This window comes from Sus scrofa, chromosome 13, assembly GCF_054392235.1.
Source record: "Sus scrofa isolate SSC_HxYL_T2T_F1_AM1 chromosome 13, Sscrofa_HxYL_maternal_Yorkshire_Landrace_v2.0, whole genome shotgun sequence".
NCBI classification, from domain to species: domain Eukaryota; kingdom Metazoa; phylum Chordata; class Mammalia; order Artiodactyla; family Suidae; genus Sus; species Sus scrofa.
The window spans coordinates 76160319-76178469 of record NC_139395.1 but is presented as its reverse complement, the minus strand read 5'-3'; the positions used below and the strand labels follow the sequence as shown (position 1 = coordinate 76178469).

Here is an 18151-nt window from a genome sequence, read left to right as displayed (position 1 = left end):
TCACACAGAGAGCCTGGCCTGGCTTCTAGATGCGCCAGGTATCCGCGGGGACAGCTACACACGTCTGCAGCCTGGCCTCAGAGCAAGGTGTAGGGGGAAAGACCCAGAGTCCTGCTTAAACCATCAGACACTGAGGAAGCCATGGACACAGCACCAGCTGGGCTCTGACAGAATGTCAGGTCAGGAGGAGTCTGGAGGTCACTAAACCCTATTGCTGTATGACAAAGTGAGAACAGGCCCCAAAAGGAGTGAGGGGAGGGAAAAACCAATGCCTGTATTTCAAAGGTGATCCTGAGAATTACCTGGTAACAAATTGTAAACTTCTCTTATTGAGTATATTTGGAGGTGGGGTATTTGATAGTTCTTTGGATTTAAGTCAAAAACATAAGCCCTCTTGAAACAAAATATTTTAAAAAATACAACATGTTCAAAAATACTTGAGGAGCACTGACCTTAAGTGCTTGGTGCTGAGCATACAGCAGTGAGCCCCCTGTACTTGGTCTCTGCCTACTGGACCTCTTTCGAATGGAAATGGCTTTTAAGCTTAAGTATGAAATAGAGTTCCTGCATCAAAGTGCTCACCATTTCATTAAAGAGAGTAGATTTAAATTAAAAACAAAGAAAGAATGGCATAAAGCAGATTCTGCTGTGTCACTAGCAGAGAGAGTAGGGTCAGAGTAAGAGCTGACTGTAGTGGTTGTGGTTGGCTGGGTGCTCTTCCTGGAAGGCATGGGCCTGAGGGAAGCCTAGCACTTGGCCTGGGGAGGGGCAAGCATGAGGGCCATCTAGGCAGAGGGCTGGCACAGTGGGGAAACCAGTCTGGCTGGACTTGAGGATGAGGTCAGACAGGCAGGGGCAGCACAGACCCTGGAACAGTCGGCTGGGAGGGCCTAGAAGAGAGGCTTCACGCATAGGAGCATGGCTCAAGGAGGGTCTGGACACGGGGAGGGAAGCAGCCTGACAAGGTGCTGGGGGCTGGGGACACGTGCGAGCTGCAGCAGTCAGGACTTGGTGCTCACCTGCAGTGCACTGATGACTGACATGCAAATGATGCTCGGCTGCCTAAAATGGCTAGAGAATTCATCTCAAATCTGGCTCTCCAAGCCTTCATATGTTCATTTTCTTAAGCAAACCCTCCATAAAAATAGAAAACACAGACTTCCAAACAGAGTCCACATGAAAGAGGTCTTCAAAAGAATATAGAAAATCAATGCAAGAAGTCTGCCAATAGCTTAAAGTTTAAGGAAGAGTTTCTTCTCCTATTTCAATAGTAAGTGACCAAATGACTACAGATTCGAAAGGGAATTTTCCATGTCAGATTCACATCTTCTTTTATGGCATATGTGGTTTGATTATTGGACTCCCGAGCAATGATTTCAGAAAGGTCTCTGACAAATGCAAAATGCACAGACTTCATCTGACAACCATTCACTGAACATTTCTAATGTCCATACCTGGCACAGTGCTGAGTGCTGAGGGTTTGGAGATGAGAAAAGACAAGGCTGCTGCCTCCATTGGGCTTTAATGCAAGGAATATGGCCATAGGGCGGGTCTCAGGGCTCTCGCCTTTCCTGGGGCACTGTCTCCAAGTCCCAAATGCCCAGTGCCTATATGCTGGACAAATGAACGGGGCCCACTGGCCTCCAGAGGTCTGCTACTGCCATCTGTGCTCCTCACCTCAATGGCCAAGGAGATGCTTCTGTATGCCTCTGTACTTGGGCCACCTATAATCCTGGAGCATAAAGGCTCTGCCCAAAGGGTACAGAAAGCCAGAAATCATGCATCTTTTTAGAATGTCTATTTTAGCCAACAGTAAACAATTGAAAATATTTTTATATTAAACTCAAAATATGCCCTGGAGCAGAACATGAAATTGAAGCAAATTTTAAAGATAGAATCCAAGATTTTTAAGAAATGCCACACTTGCCACAGGCCACTTTAGGCCATGTGCCCCAATCCTTGGTGATAAACCTTCATTCTCCATTTCATTCCTTCAATGCAAGGGGAGGAACAGGATCTTCTGGCCTAGATATACATCAGTTACCACCTTAGAGGTTCTCTCTCCCTCCATTCCCCCAGCCTTAATATCCAACAATGAAAAGCGTGGTGGGGGCCTCTGCTAACACCCTGACCACAGGCAGCAAGGGAATCTAGGTGCTCAGGATGGGGTGGATGGTTGTTCCTTTGCACTGATGAGGGGAGATCCCCAATTTTGAGATCCTAGGTGTTGCCAGTATTTTAAGTAGATAATCATCCCAGGAAATCTCAAATTACTAAGGAGTATGTAGTAGTTAACACTAATAACCAATTCTAGCCAAACCCCAACTGTTCTCTCACTTTCCACCTGGTCTTGCCCCCTGCACTGTAGGATGAGCTCTGACACAGCATTAAGGCTCCTCCCAGGAGGCCCCCTCTGCACAGAGATCCAGATCTTCACAGAAAAATGGTTAGAATCTCTCAGTTGCTAGCGTGGGTGCAGAGAGAACACCTGAATCCAGTTACTTTCTACTGAGCTCAGACTTTGATATAAAATGCTGAGCTTGTGTAAGCGCTGAGTCCAGTGACGGCTGCGCCCATGGTTCACTAGCCAGAGTGTGCCGGTCTCTAAATATTGGCAGAATCCTGCCTTTTTTCAAGATCAAAAACATTGATCTCAGGTTCCTGGCTTCTACTGGATTTTTGAGAAAGTCACCTTCAACTAAGACATTTTGTTCAAACATGCATTCATCTTGGGTGCGTGTGTGTGGTCAGGAGGGTGGGGTTTGGGGAGACCCGTGGGCTCCCTGTGGGCTGTCAGCTGCATCTGTTGTTCTGGGTCTGAGATGTGCCCTGTGCTTCGCTAGCTCCTCGTGGTGCTGGCATCTCGCATACCAATGTCATTAGGTACTGTCTGCCTTGGTCCTCCTACAATCCAGCCAGTGCAGTTCCCGTCACAGCAAGCACTTCCTCTGTCACAGCAGACAAACTGACTGAAGCCACAGCCGGAAGCAGGCTGGCCACAAGCTCTAGGGTTCTGGTTAGTTCTTTTCTAGGTAAAGTTGGAAAAGTCCCTGCAAAGGCAAACACTGAAGTTTTAGACACGGGGGCGGCACTGACCTCTTGAAATGTTCTTGACTGGAAAGAGGGAGGGAGGGTGTGTGTGTGTGTGTGTGTGTGTGTGTGAGAGAGAGAGAGAGAGAGAGAGAGGAAGGCAGAGAGGAGAGGAAGTTGGATCGTATGATGCAAATGCTAATCATTCTGAGAAGCGTTTTTTTTTTTTTTTCTTTTTTTTTCTTCTCCTTCCCAGGTTCAACTGAAGAGGCTGTTCTAAGAAAGATGACTGAGGTAATCAATCACCTCCTCAGAGAAAGTCCACTTAGGTAGAGAGTTTTGTTTACCATATAAACAACAAAGCATTTATTGTTGAATCTCTTATTCTTTTCCAGCCAGACTAGAGAAATGAGACTTTTTTAGTGGGGGCAGGAGGGTAAAGGAAAGGGTCATGAGAGAGAAGAAAGGTCGTGGGAAAATGGAGCTATAAGCCACAGAATCCCCTCTACGCTCCATAATCGACTCTGGGAAGATTCAAGAAGGCAGACTGTCCTTTCAGGTCAAGTGTTAACTGTGTTTCTACTTATCTTACCAAGCAAAACAACAAGCTGGACTTTCCCAGAATGCCCGTGGATGCTTAGGTGACAGGGTGACCAGAGTGGGGGAGGGGAGGCCTGGAGACAGATTCTTAGTCTCCCTATGTATCCAAACCCCCAGAAAATGCCTGGAGAGGAGGTGAATTGGGAGGGTTAAAGATGACCCTTTACTTTCCTAAAGCCGGAATGTATTACACTCAATAAACTTTAAATATTTGCTCCTTTTGTGAGTTAGGGCGATTATTTGCATCAAAGAGGAAGAAAATAATCTTGAGAGCTCACTTTTCTAAGATCACAGAAAACAGTCAAAATCCAGAATCTGTTGCTTTGGGTGAAAAAACAGTGATAATGATCGCCAAGTAATAAGCTCAAGATTCCAAAATTGCCATTGATGGTATCTGTTACACATTTTTTTGGAGGGGAGGGGGTGGAAACCTAGACAAAAAAAACATGGATCCCAGTGGTAAAAAGATCAGGGTTTGGAAGGAAGGACAAATAGAGCACAGAGGATTTTGGAAGCAGTGACACTATCCTGTTTGCTGCTCTAATAGTGGGTGTCCTTGCATATCTGTCCAAACCTACAGAATGCACAAGAGTGAACCCTAATGTTAACTGTGGTCTTTACTTAATGCTAATATATTCATATTGGCTTATTAATTATAGTAAATACACCCAGTAATACACAATAATAAAGGAACTGGGAGGAGGGAGGGAGAAGGGGGCGCATGGGAGCTGGGCCTTTCTGTTCAGCATTTATATAAACCTAGAATTTCTGTAAAAATAAACTCTATTAATTAAAAAGAAAAAAAATCCCACAACCTGGAATCTGTTGGCCAGCCCCACATCCAAGGATTTAGTTCACAGGTGTGTTTCCACAGCAGCCTCATGAAGTGAGACGGCAGTGGGAAGACCCATGTCCTGGAATCAGAAGCTGAAGCCATGACACTCCGAGCATTCACAGGACAGCAAGCCCTGGGCCAGTCGGCCGACCAGTCTGGGTCTCTGTTTCCCCTCCTTTGTTCTTTTTGAGATTGAGCTCACTGGCTACTTCAGGGGATTAATGTGAGGATCAAAGGGCTGTGACAACGTGTCACATCAACTGGAAAGCACTATGCAGGAGTATTATAGATCCCTGTCACTGGCCCAAGTCACAAAGCTAGTCTGCCAGCCAAGATGCAGACCGCAGGTGGAGCGCTTGACTCCCACTTGAGTTATTTCTTCCCTTCTCAGGCACGGGATTTTAGAGGCACAGATTTTTCTTTTACCAACAGAGTCACTCAAAGGATGCCCAAACTGCTTGACAGTCCAGTTGTCAGTGTGGTCTGTTCTTGGCTGAGGACAACATTACCCAGATGGCCCCATTATATAATCTTCAGCTGGGCTGGAATGACCACTCAGCCTTCCAGACTCAGTTAATAGTTGTTCTTGGATGATACAGTGTAACAAAGACGGGCCCTTGCCAGAGAGAGAGCCGCACCCATTTCTGATGAAATTCCTAGCAAAAGCCAGCTGCAGAATCACGGTTTCATTTCATTCTGGGCCCTCAGGTAAGGTGACCCCAGCCCCCACAGGGGCCAGGAGAAGGCAGCACTGACCACTCAGAACCGTGTAGCTGAGTCCTGGGCACCCAGGGCCACCAGGCAGAGGAAGCCAGAGGTCACAGAGGAGGGGTGAAAGGTGGGGTGGTGGCCTGTGCTGGACCAGGGCAGGGCCAGCCAGATGGAGATGCCTAATAAAGAACCATCCTGCTAACCCACCCTTCTTCCAGGCTGGCTCAGGTTTTTGCTCAGGCAATTTCCCCTACACATTCAATTAGCTAAGCAGTCTACCAGAATGTTATTTATGGTTATGTTTTGGATTTTAGCAATTTTTATTGGTGTTGCTCTATTCTTTTTTGGCTTCCATGAGTTTTAATTTTGTTCTCTCATTTACCTTTATACAGTGATGAGTTTTAGTTGTTGTTTCTGTTTTTGTTTTTTGCCTACCTAAAAGGCTCTCCAAAGTTCTTGGCTGTTGTTTTGAGGGAAAATACCTGGCGTTTGTCTCTGAACATACACACATGCAACACCCCGTGCCTCCCTACCTGGCCTCGTCTCATGCAGCAGTGTTCTGCCGAACAAACGTGTGTCATTTTGTGGGTTTCTATGTTGGAAATCTCCTCTTGACTGCAGTGGTTCTTGACTGAAAGGGTTTTACTTAAGGCCGGCCCTGTCTAGACACACTGAGAAACAAGTGATCGGAAGCTGTCATCTTTGTTACTGTCCTTACAACATCAGTAAGATATCAAGGGTGAGCTATCAGCATTGTCTTGACTTCAGAGTTAGTGTGGAAGGAAGGTGCCCCACAGGTTGAACTCCTATGGGTGAAAGAGATCATCTGCCATGTGCAGATTCTCCAAACTCCTTCATCCCTTCCATCCCTGCCTCCCCCATTTTTTCAACCTGCCACTTGCACTCTGACTCCAAAACTCACTAGCCTGTTCACAGAGGTCTCCTCTTTCCCTCCTGACACCATATCCACTCCTGGTACAGACCCTCTAGTAGTTTGAAAGGTGCTTTGTGGAACTGCAGAGCTAAAGATGACATGAGACCCTTCAGTTCAGCTTATTTTATAGGTGGTTACACTGGAGCCCTGAAAAAAGGTGGGTCTGTAAAAGGAGAAACCAAGAGCCTTGCCACATGCCTAACCTTTCAGTACTGACAGCTGTACCTCAATACGAGCATCTTTTCCTCATCCTCACATTCTCTAGACACATGCTAATAGGCTCCACTGTGAAGAGATGCGTTTTAAAGAATCCTGAATGTATATACATGATATAAACATGTACATTCAGAACATTTTTCAGGTTAGAACGTTTTTGTAAAGGCCAATGGTCACACCTCTCAGTAGCTATAGTGCTACAGTCCAGCTGTTGGTGTTTAAAGCAGAGGGCAGGGAGTTAGGAGACCCAGCAAGGGGTCTGGGACTAAGAGGGCAAGGAGGGTAACCCCTGGGGTCTGCAATGGGGAAGGAGCAGGAAGTGGGTTCAAGGTATGGAAGGGAGAAAAATGCACTTTTGAGTTAAAAAAAAATTTGAATTGGGGAAAAAAGTATGTATGCAACTATTTTATATATATATACAAGCAGGTACAAACACATAAACTGTGAGAGGTGGTGAGCATGCCCACAGCCACCTTGGAGTCTGGACCTACTCAAGGTCTGAGTCCTGGGCCCTGTTTTGGCACCTAAGTTCCTTTGGAGATTACAGCCCTGCTCTCTACTCACTGTCACACACAGTGTCTGCATACCCAGGCAAAGGTCACAATGACCTCAGATGAGAGAGGTGGGAGGTCAGCACAGACCCCGCTCCCAAAGCCGAGTGCTTCCTAAGAGAAGGAAGCTGCCTAGGAAGTGCAGCTGGACAAGAGCAGCTTCAGACCCTCCGGACCAGAGGGCAGAACGTGGCGTAAGCCTGGGTGGGGAAACTGAAGCTTGGCAACTGCTCTGTGCAGCTGCCACAGACACATGAACCCAAGCTCAAGTGCAAAGGGTGGGGCCAGAGCATGCCTGGCTGGCAGGGTGGCGCGTCCGATGATGCTGACACACTGTTTCCAGCCACCAAGAGGCAAGTGCCAAACTCCTCTTCACTTTGCCCTCACTCCGACATGCATGGACTCTGCAGTGGTGGCAGCTAACTCAGTGTGCTGGGCCGAGCCAGAGGGCAGCACTAGCTGGGTCCTCACCACACATGGCTCAGGGCAGAGCCCAGCAGACGTCTTCACCAACCCTCAAACCCCTCCATCTCAGGAACTCGTCAAGGCCCTCCCTTCCTCCCAGCATCCTCAGTGGAATTCCAGAATAATTCTGAAAAAGTCCAAGCCCATTACCATACAATGTGCACGGAAGCAGACAGTTTCCATGTCACTTTTTCCGCAGCCAGGCCTGTTGGCCTGGCATGTGGTGAAGCACAAATGAGGTGGAAACATGGGCAGAGGGAGGGGCCTGGAAGAGCTAGATGCACACCTCCCCACCCTCCACACTCTATGTCCTGTCTGCTAGGGAATCCTCGTTTCTGATTTCCCTGACCTGAGACCCCTCGTGATGGCTGTGTGCATTTTTATGTCGCCGTCGCCATGCCTTCCCTGCAGACATCCAGGGTGTCACTTTTATCTGGGTATGATCCACAGGTAACCCAGTGTTTGCTCTGGTCCTGAGTTATTCCCTGCTCTGGCAGAAAGCTGCTGTCCTCACTGGAGGAGGGCGCCTCTCTGCAGACTGTACGACACCAGGCTGTCTTGAATAAAGAAAGTTGCAAAACTGTGGCCGATTCCCTTTTTAAATAGAAGGTAGCAACAGCCATCCAGTTCCCATCTCCACCTTTCGCCTTTGTTCACGCATTGCTTTCTGATTGTGCTTGCTTCCTGTGTCTTCTTATCAAACACAGATAAGCACGAGTGCTAAGGCCAGGCACCCTATGCAGCTGCTGCTCCCCCGCCCCTCCCCGTTTAGGGCAGCACCATGGCATATGGAAGTTCCTAGGCTTGGGGTCAAACTGGAGCTGCAGCTGCCGGCCTATGCCACAACCAAAGCAAGACGGGATCCAAACCACGTCTTTGACTTATGCTGCAGTTTGTGGCAATGCTGGATCTTAACCCACTGACCAAGGCCAGGGATCTAACCTGCATCCTCATGGATACTGGTCCTGTTGAGTCACAATGGGAACTCCACCATATGCTTCTGAGAATATTTCCTCATAGTAGATGTTTAGGGGTGCTTACTTTGCTAATAGAATTTATCTGCTTAGAAAATTCACCCAGGAGAGGGGGGAATAAAAGCTCTGGCTTAGGTGGCTTTTTTTTTTGGATGCAAATTTCTAAGGGCTTTTAGCAAAGCATTTTCTGGGAATGCACTTGCCCCTCCTATGTGAGACAGAGCACCCCAGCATTGTTTAAAAGCACCCCACTGGCTCCCATGGTGATACTGTTTATAACTTGAGTAATTACTGCTAGTTTCTGAGGAGATCAAGTGAACTAATACAAGACAAACTGGAAAATCTCCAGTGAATGTGTGTATGTGTGTGTGTGTGTGTGTGTGTGTGTGTGTGTGTGTAAGAGAGAGAGGGAGAGAGAGAGAAGTGGGTGCAGGGGTTAGAGAGTGAGCTGTCTAGTAGGTGAGAAAAAGTCAGCACCAGGCTTAAGGGATGATGGATCAGACTCTCTCATGTTTAATTATCAGGGAGTTATACCCATTCAGATGAGTCACCTGGGTGTGGGAGCCCAAGTCTGGCTGTGACTCTGGTGAACCTTCATTCCCCTAACCTACCCTCTCTCTCCCCATATATGGCCACCAAAGGAAGTATCATTCGCTATTCCAAGCCTAGGTGAGGGAAAAGAAGTTTATCATATTTTAGCAAGTCCAAATTAACATGTATTTCAGATACAAACTCTTTAAGAGCTGTTCTCTATTCCCAAACTCCTGCCCATGTCAGGACACCTCCAGAGTGGGCTCTGTTCAGCAGACCTGGATGGGAACCTCAGCTCTAGCACTTCCCAGCCGTGTGACCCTGCGGAAGCTGCTCAGCCTTCTTGGACTTTACGTTTCCGTCTGCGATGGTGGCAGTGCCACCTGCTACGCTGTTCCGGGGACCAAACAGGATCATGCGTTCAGAGCATTCACTTCAGTACATACTGATGAAACAAGACCTATTGCTAGTGCCAATCCTGTCTGCTGGTCTGGGCAAAGCACAGCCCAGCCTGCTGCCCCCCACAGCAGCAGCCTGGTGCTCCAGGTTCTGGCTGGAAGAGGATCCTCCCTGTTACTTCACTGTTCAGTTCAGTGGTCAGTTAACACCCTGTCCTGGTGAAGAACAGAAGGGGCCAGAGTGGCCCAAGATATCAGGGCACCTTGAAATACGGATAGGCAGTAGCCTATCTGATCACCTCTCTTTAAGGGCAATTAACTCAAAAACATATGCCTGAAAATACACCTTAGGTTGACAAGGTAGAATTCGAAGATTCAGACGGGAAGTCCCTATTTTATTAACAAAACAGATGTCTTTTATGTTAAATTATGGTTTGATTTTCTTTGCCAAATTTCCCTCTTAATGCTTCTGAGTTGCTAACTTTCAAGAATAACTTAAGCCTGCTTATCAAAGACTGGCTCTTCTCCTGTGCTTGACTGTTATAGAAAACTAGGCTGCTGGGTCTGTGCTGGGAATCATGGATTTGATCTTTTACTGGCAACATGCTCACTCTGCAGTCTTTAAATTCCTTCAGGCAAAGATACTCACAGTGAACTTACCCTTTATTCAGGTTAAATACATCTCACTGCGCAACCTAACACAAATTCTCATGTCATTTGGCACTGGAGAAAAGCCAAATGGCACTAAAATTATTCCAAAAAGGGTGTATGGTACTGTTAAAATTTAAGTGTAGTCCAGGGTAAAAAAAAAAAAAAAAGAAAAAAAAAAGTCTGCTTATTATAAAGGCTATTGCCAAAACTCTACGTGGTAAGCACCAAAATTTCAGTTCATACAGGGGGAGAGAACTCTTTTTTTTTTTCCTGCCTTGAACTGCCAGGGCTAAGTGAGGTCACCCTGTAGTCACATTTCTCTGACAGTTCAGCCCTGTCTGGGGCCTGAGTCAGCGGATCTGACCGCATGTGCGGTATGGAGCGGTGCTGTGAGCCCTGTGACCTATGGAGTCTGGGGTCGGGGGCGGGGAGGGCTGATCGCCCCCACTGGTGTGCTCCTCACAGCGCCACCTTCAAGCATGTGCACAGACCTGAGATACCTCTCCTTGTGAATCAAGCATGAGCACCTTGCATCGAACACACAGAATGCAGGAGCCCCTCCCCAGGTCACCTGGACCCCAATTCCAGGCAGCAAATCCGAGTTGAGGACTAAACACACAGACGTGACAAGTATCCCTCACCAGCTCAGGGGAGAGAGGGCAATAATGTCAGCCCTGTCCTGCCTCCACACTATAGGACACTTGACAACTTTAAATTTTAAGAGAGAGGAAGACAGAGGAATTTTCCCTGGGAGGAAGTTTTTGGAGTCAAGATGCCCATTCTGACTTTTCTTAGTAACATTGTGCCAAGAGCCAAGACGTCTCACACGGTCTTGGCATCAAGGAAACGGTGCTTGTGTCAGCTCTGTCAGTACCACAGCCCCTGTGCTTCCGGGCCGAGGGCTCTGAGTCTGTTCATCTGGCCCTTCTGTCACTCCCTCCCTACCTCCCTCCCTGAGTGCTTACCACCCCCAGCCCCCAGTGCCCACACATTCATCTCCCTTCCACACCCATGGACATGTGATGGGGTATGTACCCCCAATTTACAGATGGGAGCTCAGGTCAGGGAGGTCCTGTGACCTGCACAGGGTTACCTGGCAGGACCAGAGCCAAAATGCACACTTCAGATTTTCTGCCTCCAGATCCTATTCTTAGGTAGTGATGGCTTCATGGTGGGCATCAGCCTGGCTCCAGCTTTGCCAAGAATGTTTCCATCAGCAATGAAAGGAGAGGGTCGAGATCAGAAGGAAAGAGAAACCACTTTCTACTACATTTTGATGAATGTTAACTTGAGGGTGAACATTTGGCTACTATGTTTGCTACTATGACATGGAGCTTCAAATGTCCCTTCTTTCCCCCAGATGTTTCCGTCTCTAAAGAGAAGCGGTTGCAGCACCCCAAAGGGGCTGCAGTCTCAGGAGTCACTCTCTCAAGGTCAGTGTGGGCCCCTGCCCTTCTCACAGAGCCTATGGCTGATTCTACTAGGAAAGTGCTGGTTTTTGAGATGGAAACCTATTTGTCGCACCTGACACCATGCCTGTAAGCAGTTGTTTCTGGGGCATCTGGGATGTTCCCTGGGGCCCCTCCCATCTGGTTCTGGGGGTTGCCTTTTGGCTGCTGTTACATCACAGTTCTTTGGGAGTCTCTGGGGTCTTAATCAGTGGGTTAAAGGAGAGCTGAAGAACTGATCACTTCCAGCCTCGTGCCTCTTAGCAAGAGGTAGTTTTCTGAGGAACCAGATGAGCCTAATGGGGCGATTTCTTTGGGGACAGGAGGTAAACCACAGGGCCTCAAGGCCTCCTGGCCAACTCTGCCTTCCACCTCTGACACTGCCCATCAGCCTCCCTCTCGCTTCAGAGCAGGAGCATTTGCAGCCACTTAGAGTTGGCTTCTTAAAGAGCTCTGCTGGTCCCTCCTCCCAGGCAGCCGCCAACTGAGAAGGGACATTAACAGCACCTCCTGCTGTGGCTGTGGCTGTGGCTGCCTCTGGGCGTCTGACTAAGCGGGTCCATGACAGGAGGAGAGAGCCACCTTCACTGCAGCTCCAGTTCCCATAGCCATTACCACCCCCCCACACACAGTGACTCTGCCAGGCACCCCCAGGTCCTAACCTGCTCTGGCAGTGCCTTCCAGGAAGTCCCCAGCAGGGAGTCAGGTGGCTGCAGGACTGGACACCGCCAGGAACAGTGTTGGCAAAAGCGCCCTGCCTTTCAGCCAGTGGATCTAACACTTCCTGGGCTCTCACCAGACATCTGGTTTCTCAGCAACTTGGAGGTTGTAAGTAAAGAATTCTTTGATGCTACAGATTTTTAGGCTGTTTGACAAGAAGTTCTCATACACAGAATGACGTGGATGGGAAAGCACAGTGAATGCTGAGTTCCTCAAAGCATGGCTGTGCAGGGGGGCCTTTGAGCAGGCTGGGTGGCTGGCTAGGGTAACTTCTGGCTCTTAATCCCCATCAGGTGACGGCTCACAAGGCTCCTGTTAAGTCTTTGTGACTGGGACAGAATCCCAGAAGTGCGCTAGAGTTTTCTGTAACCGTAAAGTAAGGCCATTTCAAAAATGGCCCCCAAAAGATTTAAAGATAAGGCACATTCAGACACTTGAGAGAGAAGAACACAAAGTGAGGGGAGAAAAGGGATGTGTGACAAGGGTGAAAATTACAGGCCATCTCTTCTAAATATTAAAGAATTTAGTGCAAATGAAAGTCGTTCTATGTGTATGCAGATTCACATGTGTCAGCAAAAATGCTGATCATATAGGGTCTTATTTGGCATTACCAACAACTGGAAGAAAAGAGCATCTGAAGACTTTTCTATTAATTGTCTCAACCCCAGAAACCTAAGCTGTGACTATGTGCACTGGCCACCACTAGAATTCCTAGTCTCCTTAAGAAAAGACCCTGCTCCCTATGTGGCCCAGAGCCGCCAGCAACCCCCCTCTGTCCTCCCACCACTGTGGTTATGGAGTGCAACTCTGGGTCACTGAACTGGCTTTGAACCCCAGGGCAGCTTCTGAGCCCTTCCTGGGGAAGTGACTTAGCCCTAAGCCTCTACAAGAGAATACCCATCACCATAGCTCTGGGACTCATGTTCCTCTCCCCCTTTTCTTCTGCTCACTTTATTGTTCTCTCTCGCTTGCTCACTCTCTGTCTCTCTCTCTCTCTCTCTCTTTTTTTTTTTTTTTTGCTTTTTAGGGCTGCACCTATAGCATATGGAATTTCCCACACTAGGGGTCCAGTCGGAGCTACAGCTGCCAGCCTACACCACAGCACAGCAGCTTGGGATCCAAGTCATGATCCAAGTCGAGCCAGAGACCTACACCACAGCTCACAGCAATGCAGGATCTTTAACCCACTGAGGGAGGCCAGGGATTGAACCCGCATCCTTATGAATACTAGTTGGGTTCATTTCTGCTGAGCCACGATGGGAACTCCCAGATGATAGTTCTTAAAGCAGTATCTGTTTTGTCTCTTCTGTCAGATTTTACTCTTCAGCGTATGATTCACAAACCAGTGGCTTTGGCATCCCCTGGAAGCTGGCTGGAAATGCAGAATCTCGAGTTCTGCCAGGGCTGCTGAATCAGGGTCTGAACTCTAACCAGCTCTCCAGATGACTCACATACATTAAACTAGGAGAATTACAGAATGAGACCTCAGGGCCTCCATGACACAGAATGCACAGCATCCCCAGAAAGCCCCCCAGAACCAGGTGCTCAAGAATTCAGGCTACTAGAGTGCTGGTGGGCTTGCATCCATTGCCAGTGAACAGTGGTCTCTTGGGTTTCTTAACAAAACAAGCTTTAAAATCACAACTGTATACACAACCAAGCAGGGCTCATGTAGGAGAACCTATCATTGGGCAGAGTGCTCAAGTCCTTGGTGCCAGGAAGGAGATCAGAGAAGTGTGCAGTCTCTCTTCACGGCTAACGGCCCCTCTCCTTAGAGCGAGCTGCTGTAAGTCAGACTCCCTCAACAGCACAGTGTACACCTCTTCACTTCACCAAACACCCCTGAACACTTTAGCGCTGTTCAGAACCACAGCAGCAAGGACGGCTGGCCTGGGACCCCCAGAGCACACATTTGCTGCCTCCACAGGCCCTGCCTGAGCAGAGCACTCTGCAAACCTTCGGTAGCTTCCCCCTGCCTGGGCATGGCGGTCACACTCCCCATCAGCAACAAGATTAATTTGGGACTCAAATTCCTCCATCATATGATCCCTTCCTGATGATTAGCAAAGCATCTCCCAGAAAGGCAAGGCTGAGGCCAAGGAGACCAACCAGAGCTGATCTATATACTGAGTGGTCATTTTTAAAAGATGCAGTATAGAGACCTGGTTTATATAAGGAGAAAAAAACAAAAAAGGACCCATTATCAAGAAAAGTACATAGAGACAGAAGGCAGGCTATGGAGTTAGATCTAGGTTGACACGTCAGCCCCACTTAGGTGGTCGTGTGCTAATCTCTCTGAGCCTCAGTGTTTCCTCCTTTAAAACAGAGCTGCCATCCCCTGTCTGGGGCTTCTGAAGATCACTTGCGAGGACACACGAAGTTCTCAAGCCTAGTGCCTGGTCCATGATAAATGATCAGTAGACAATGGATGTTATATTCCCCACTGGCTCCCAGTACCAGGCCCTGAGCTGAGAAGCAGGTCAGCAGGCCCAAGTGTGACCTGCCTCTGGGCGCCCTTCCCACTCACCTTGATCATTTCTGCCACGTAACTCTCAGGCCCAGTGTACTCCGTGGAGTCCTTCACTTTCACCAGGACGATAAAGCACAGATAGTGCCACATGTTGTGTTCCTCCTTGATGTGCTCTTCAAAGGTAACAGTCTTGTTGTCAAACTTGTCTCTTTCCAAGCCTGAAGAGACAGAAAGCCCCAGGCCCCAAGTGAGCAGTCACGGTGCAGAAAAGCCCACGACAGAACTGCCCAATATCGAGGAAGCTGCTGTTTCGCTCCTGTCTTAAAAGAGTTAGGTTCTGTTGGTCTTATAAGTACGTTTACTTTCCCATCAAAGCAAGAAAACACAGGCTGTGGGTCAAACAGACATGGGCTTGAACTCCACCTCTACCACTTCCTAATCACTGTTTCATCTCATATGCCTTTGTTGCCATGTTAGGGTATGGAAAGACTGCTGTTGAGGTTCCAGGAGTGTGTGGGGGTTAAATAAGCATGGGTGTGACAGACTCATGCACAGCAGGCAACCAGTGAATGTGATGTCCCTTCTTCCAGGGAAATGCCAAAATGTATACACATTACAAGGGGTGTGAGGAGACAGAGTTAAGGACAGAAAGAACTTTATATACATTTTAAACTCTAGCTGATAAGTTTATATTCTGCAGAGGTATGGGTGAACAATTTTGAAATTAGTTCTATGTATTCTTAGATTGAGCAAATAAATACATGGTGATACTGGGAGACAGATACCTCACTGTCAAAGAAGGGACTGCAAATATAGAAAAGGAGAAAGAATAAACTCATAATGTTGAACTGGAATCAGAGGTATGAGTATGAACCCATCCTTTTTCATGTTTATAAAAGCAGATATAGAAGTGTGTGGATACATGTATCCTCTAGATCTATGCCCTAATTAGCCCGGGAAGCAGTGGCACACCAATGGGAATAAGCACACCCAGTGGCCAGATCTTGGCTCCTAAATACCATTCTCCACTAAAAAGAACCAGGGCTCTTTGAAGAAATAGCTGAAACCAGGGCTGGGTCAAGGAAGATGCAAGGCTAGAGAAGATCCAAGGTGAGCTTGAGCCTAGACTATCTCATGGTGCTAAAAACAAACAAACAAAAGATAATTAATAATAATGGTGATGTGACATATACAGAAGCCAGCTTTCAGGGGCTACTCAAATCAGGGGCAATATGAGCATCAAAATAAATTATGAAAGCAAAGGATTATAATCCACTGAATTAAATAAAAATACATGAATCCATGTTGTTACAAATGTAAATACACATGGAGAGAAGAAAAAGTTATTTCTTAAAAAGACAATTAACAAAGGTAGAAAGAATAATTAAGAGATTATCAGTTGGTAACTATCACAGAGACTCATCACTGGCTGTAAAAACTGGTGAGGTAACATTTAATTTGAGAAATAATGGGCTATTTAAGTTGTCTCAAAGTATCTCCCCATTAAATGGTTCTCAATTAGAAAGAGAAAAAAAGGAACTTTAGTGGAGAAACAGGGCCACCATAACCAGTTAGAAGATGAACTAGCATCATGTGCCTCCTGAAATGAAGCACTGAGGAGAATAACATTTCTTTGATGTGCCTATAAAAAAATGATAACCTCATAAACATCAAAGACAAACCAAGGGATATTCTACAAGATAACTGACTTGCATATTCTTCAAAAATGTCAATGGACTGAATTCAACATATGACTTAGGACCTTCTTTTGCTATAAAGGACATTATTGGGTAAAGGGTAAACTCTGAATAGGGTCTGTTAATTTCCCAGTTTTGATAATTATACTGCCTACATATAAGAGACGGTCTTACTTTTAGGACATATATAGTATTAAAACAGTTAGGGATAAAGAAGCATCCTGCCAGCCACTCTCAAACTGTTCAGAAAAATAGGGTGTGTGTGTATATATGAACAAAGCAAATGAAGCAAAACTTTAATATGTGTAGAATTGGGGTAAAGAGTACATAGAAATTCTTTGTACTATTCTTATGACTTTTCTGTAACTCGAATTCTTTCCAATGAAAAGTTTTAAATAATTTTAAGGGGGCAAAAAGCTAAGACTTTTAAGTTTTTTAGATGAAAAAATTATCACTTTTTGAAAATACACACCAGTGGGAAATTTATATATTTAGTAACTGTATTATGAATAATCCTTAAATGATTACTTAGCTCCCATATTCCTATGTGATTAATTTGCATTTACATGTGTTACCTTGCAGTTATGTTGAAAATGATTTCTTTGGTACTCTATGCACCTCTCTTAAATGCCTACACTGTGAGGCTCTATGTTACTAGGAGTGTTTCATAAACTAGGTCTCCTAAGGCCCAAAATAATGCAGAGAAGTACATATTTTGTACCTATTTTACAGATGAGAAATGAAGGTTGAGAGAAGTGAAGTGGCTATACCATGGTTATGTGGCTCGGAAGTGGCAGAGGCTTAATCAGAACCCAGGTCTGACTCCCAGGCCTAAGCTCTGACCATTTTCACCATAAACAGATTACATTTCTACCTAAAGCCTGATACCATCTGCAAGACATCCTCTGGCTGGAGTGGGATGAAATATGTCCATTCTAGTTACTCAGACGGAGAACAAGAGATGCTGCTGCAGCCCAACATCTGAAAGACCCCAAGACACAATTTCCAATACTGTGCCCTGGTGTTTCTGCTACCCACAGGTTCATTTCTTAAACCCAATAGTCAAGTGCTACACCAGGTCACAGGGCACTCCAGAAACCTTCTGGTAAGAGTAGGAGGCCACTCAGACATCAAGGGCAGAGACGCTGGTGAAGCAGCAGTGGCCCCTCCCACAGACAGCCCTGCCCACGCCCCACCCCACAAGGAAAGCCCAGCTGTGCCACTCACCACAGATGAAACACGTGGTCTTTAAGATCTCCTCCTTCTTCTGCTTTTCACTCCTCAGATCGGCAAAGGTGTCAATGATGACCCCGAAAATCAGATTAAGGACGATGATGATGACCATGAAGAAGAACAAGAGGTCATAGATGACTCGAGCAGCAAAGAGGGGCTCCTGGAAAAGAGGCAGCTTGGTCAGCAGGTTACCCCCCTCCTTTGGGTTTGTGGACCTCAGGGCAGAAGGAGAAGAACTCGGTGTGCTCAAGTTGGACGTTTCAATCCCACAGGTCCCCCTGGCCCCAACCAGCCCTCACCAGTGCAATGCTGTGCTAGGGCACAAGTCATGTCACGCCCCCTGTGTGCATGCTGAGTTCTCCAAGTGTCACGTGGCCCACACAGGAGAGTGGCTCCCTGGGGATCTAGGTGTTTGGAAGTGTGTTCAGGTGAACCAGACTCAGCCCCAAAGGCAAGAGTCACTTAAGTGCAAGGAGGGGAGAGTAGAAGCTGCCCTTTTCTAGCTGCTGGCTTCCTCCCTGCGCTTCAAGGTGAAAAGGGGAGAGGAGCCCCAAGCAGCTAGATCTGCACGTCTGCGCAGCACTGCTCCCGGCTCTGCCTCCTGTCTTCAGTTTACACTAAGCCCACTGCTCTGTGCTCTCACCACCCACCCCGCCCCCTGCTCTTCCTTCCCCTGGGGTGCAGCTA

At 47.1% G+C, this 18151-nt stretch overlaps 1 protein-coding gene and 1 long non-coding RNA gene across 10 annotated transcripts in view; one reads left to right on the top strand and one right to left on the bottom strand.

Annotated features, from left to right (window-relative positions):
- ITPR1 (inositol 1,4,5-trisphosphate receptor type 1) overlaps positions 1 to 18151 on the bottom strand; it is a 330566-nt gene that overhangs the window by 12118 nt on the left and 300297 nt on the right. For all 8 annotated transcript variants that reach the window (XM_021069277.2, XM_021069279.2, XM_021069282.2 and 5 more), the window contains 2 exons: positions 17459 to 17624; positions 14592 to 14752 (listed from right to left, as the gene is read on the bottom strand). In XM_021069277.2, coding sequence (XP_020924936.2) covers positions 14592 to 14752; positions 17459 to 17624 — 327 coding nt within the window. The remainder of the gene's footprint in view (positions 1 to 14591; positions 14753 to 17458; positions 17625 to 18151) is intronic.
- Positions 1 to 18151, top strand: part of LOC146397412 (uncharacterized) — a 70908-nt gene that overhangs the window by 52490 nt on the left and 267 nt on the right. Inside the window, exons 2-5 of one of the 2 annotated variants that reach the window (XR_014823644.1) lie at positions 3287 to 3324; positions 11257 to 11329; positions 12019 to 12172; positions 17517 to 17643. This is a non-coding gene — a long non-coding RNA (uncharacterized LOC146397412). Of the gene's footprint in view, positions 1 to 3286; positions 3325 to 11256; positions 11330 to 12018; positions 12173 to 17516; positions 17644 to 18151 lie in introns of those variants that run through there. The other variant, XR_014823645.1, reaches the window with a different exon arrangement.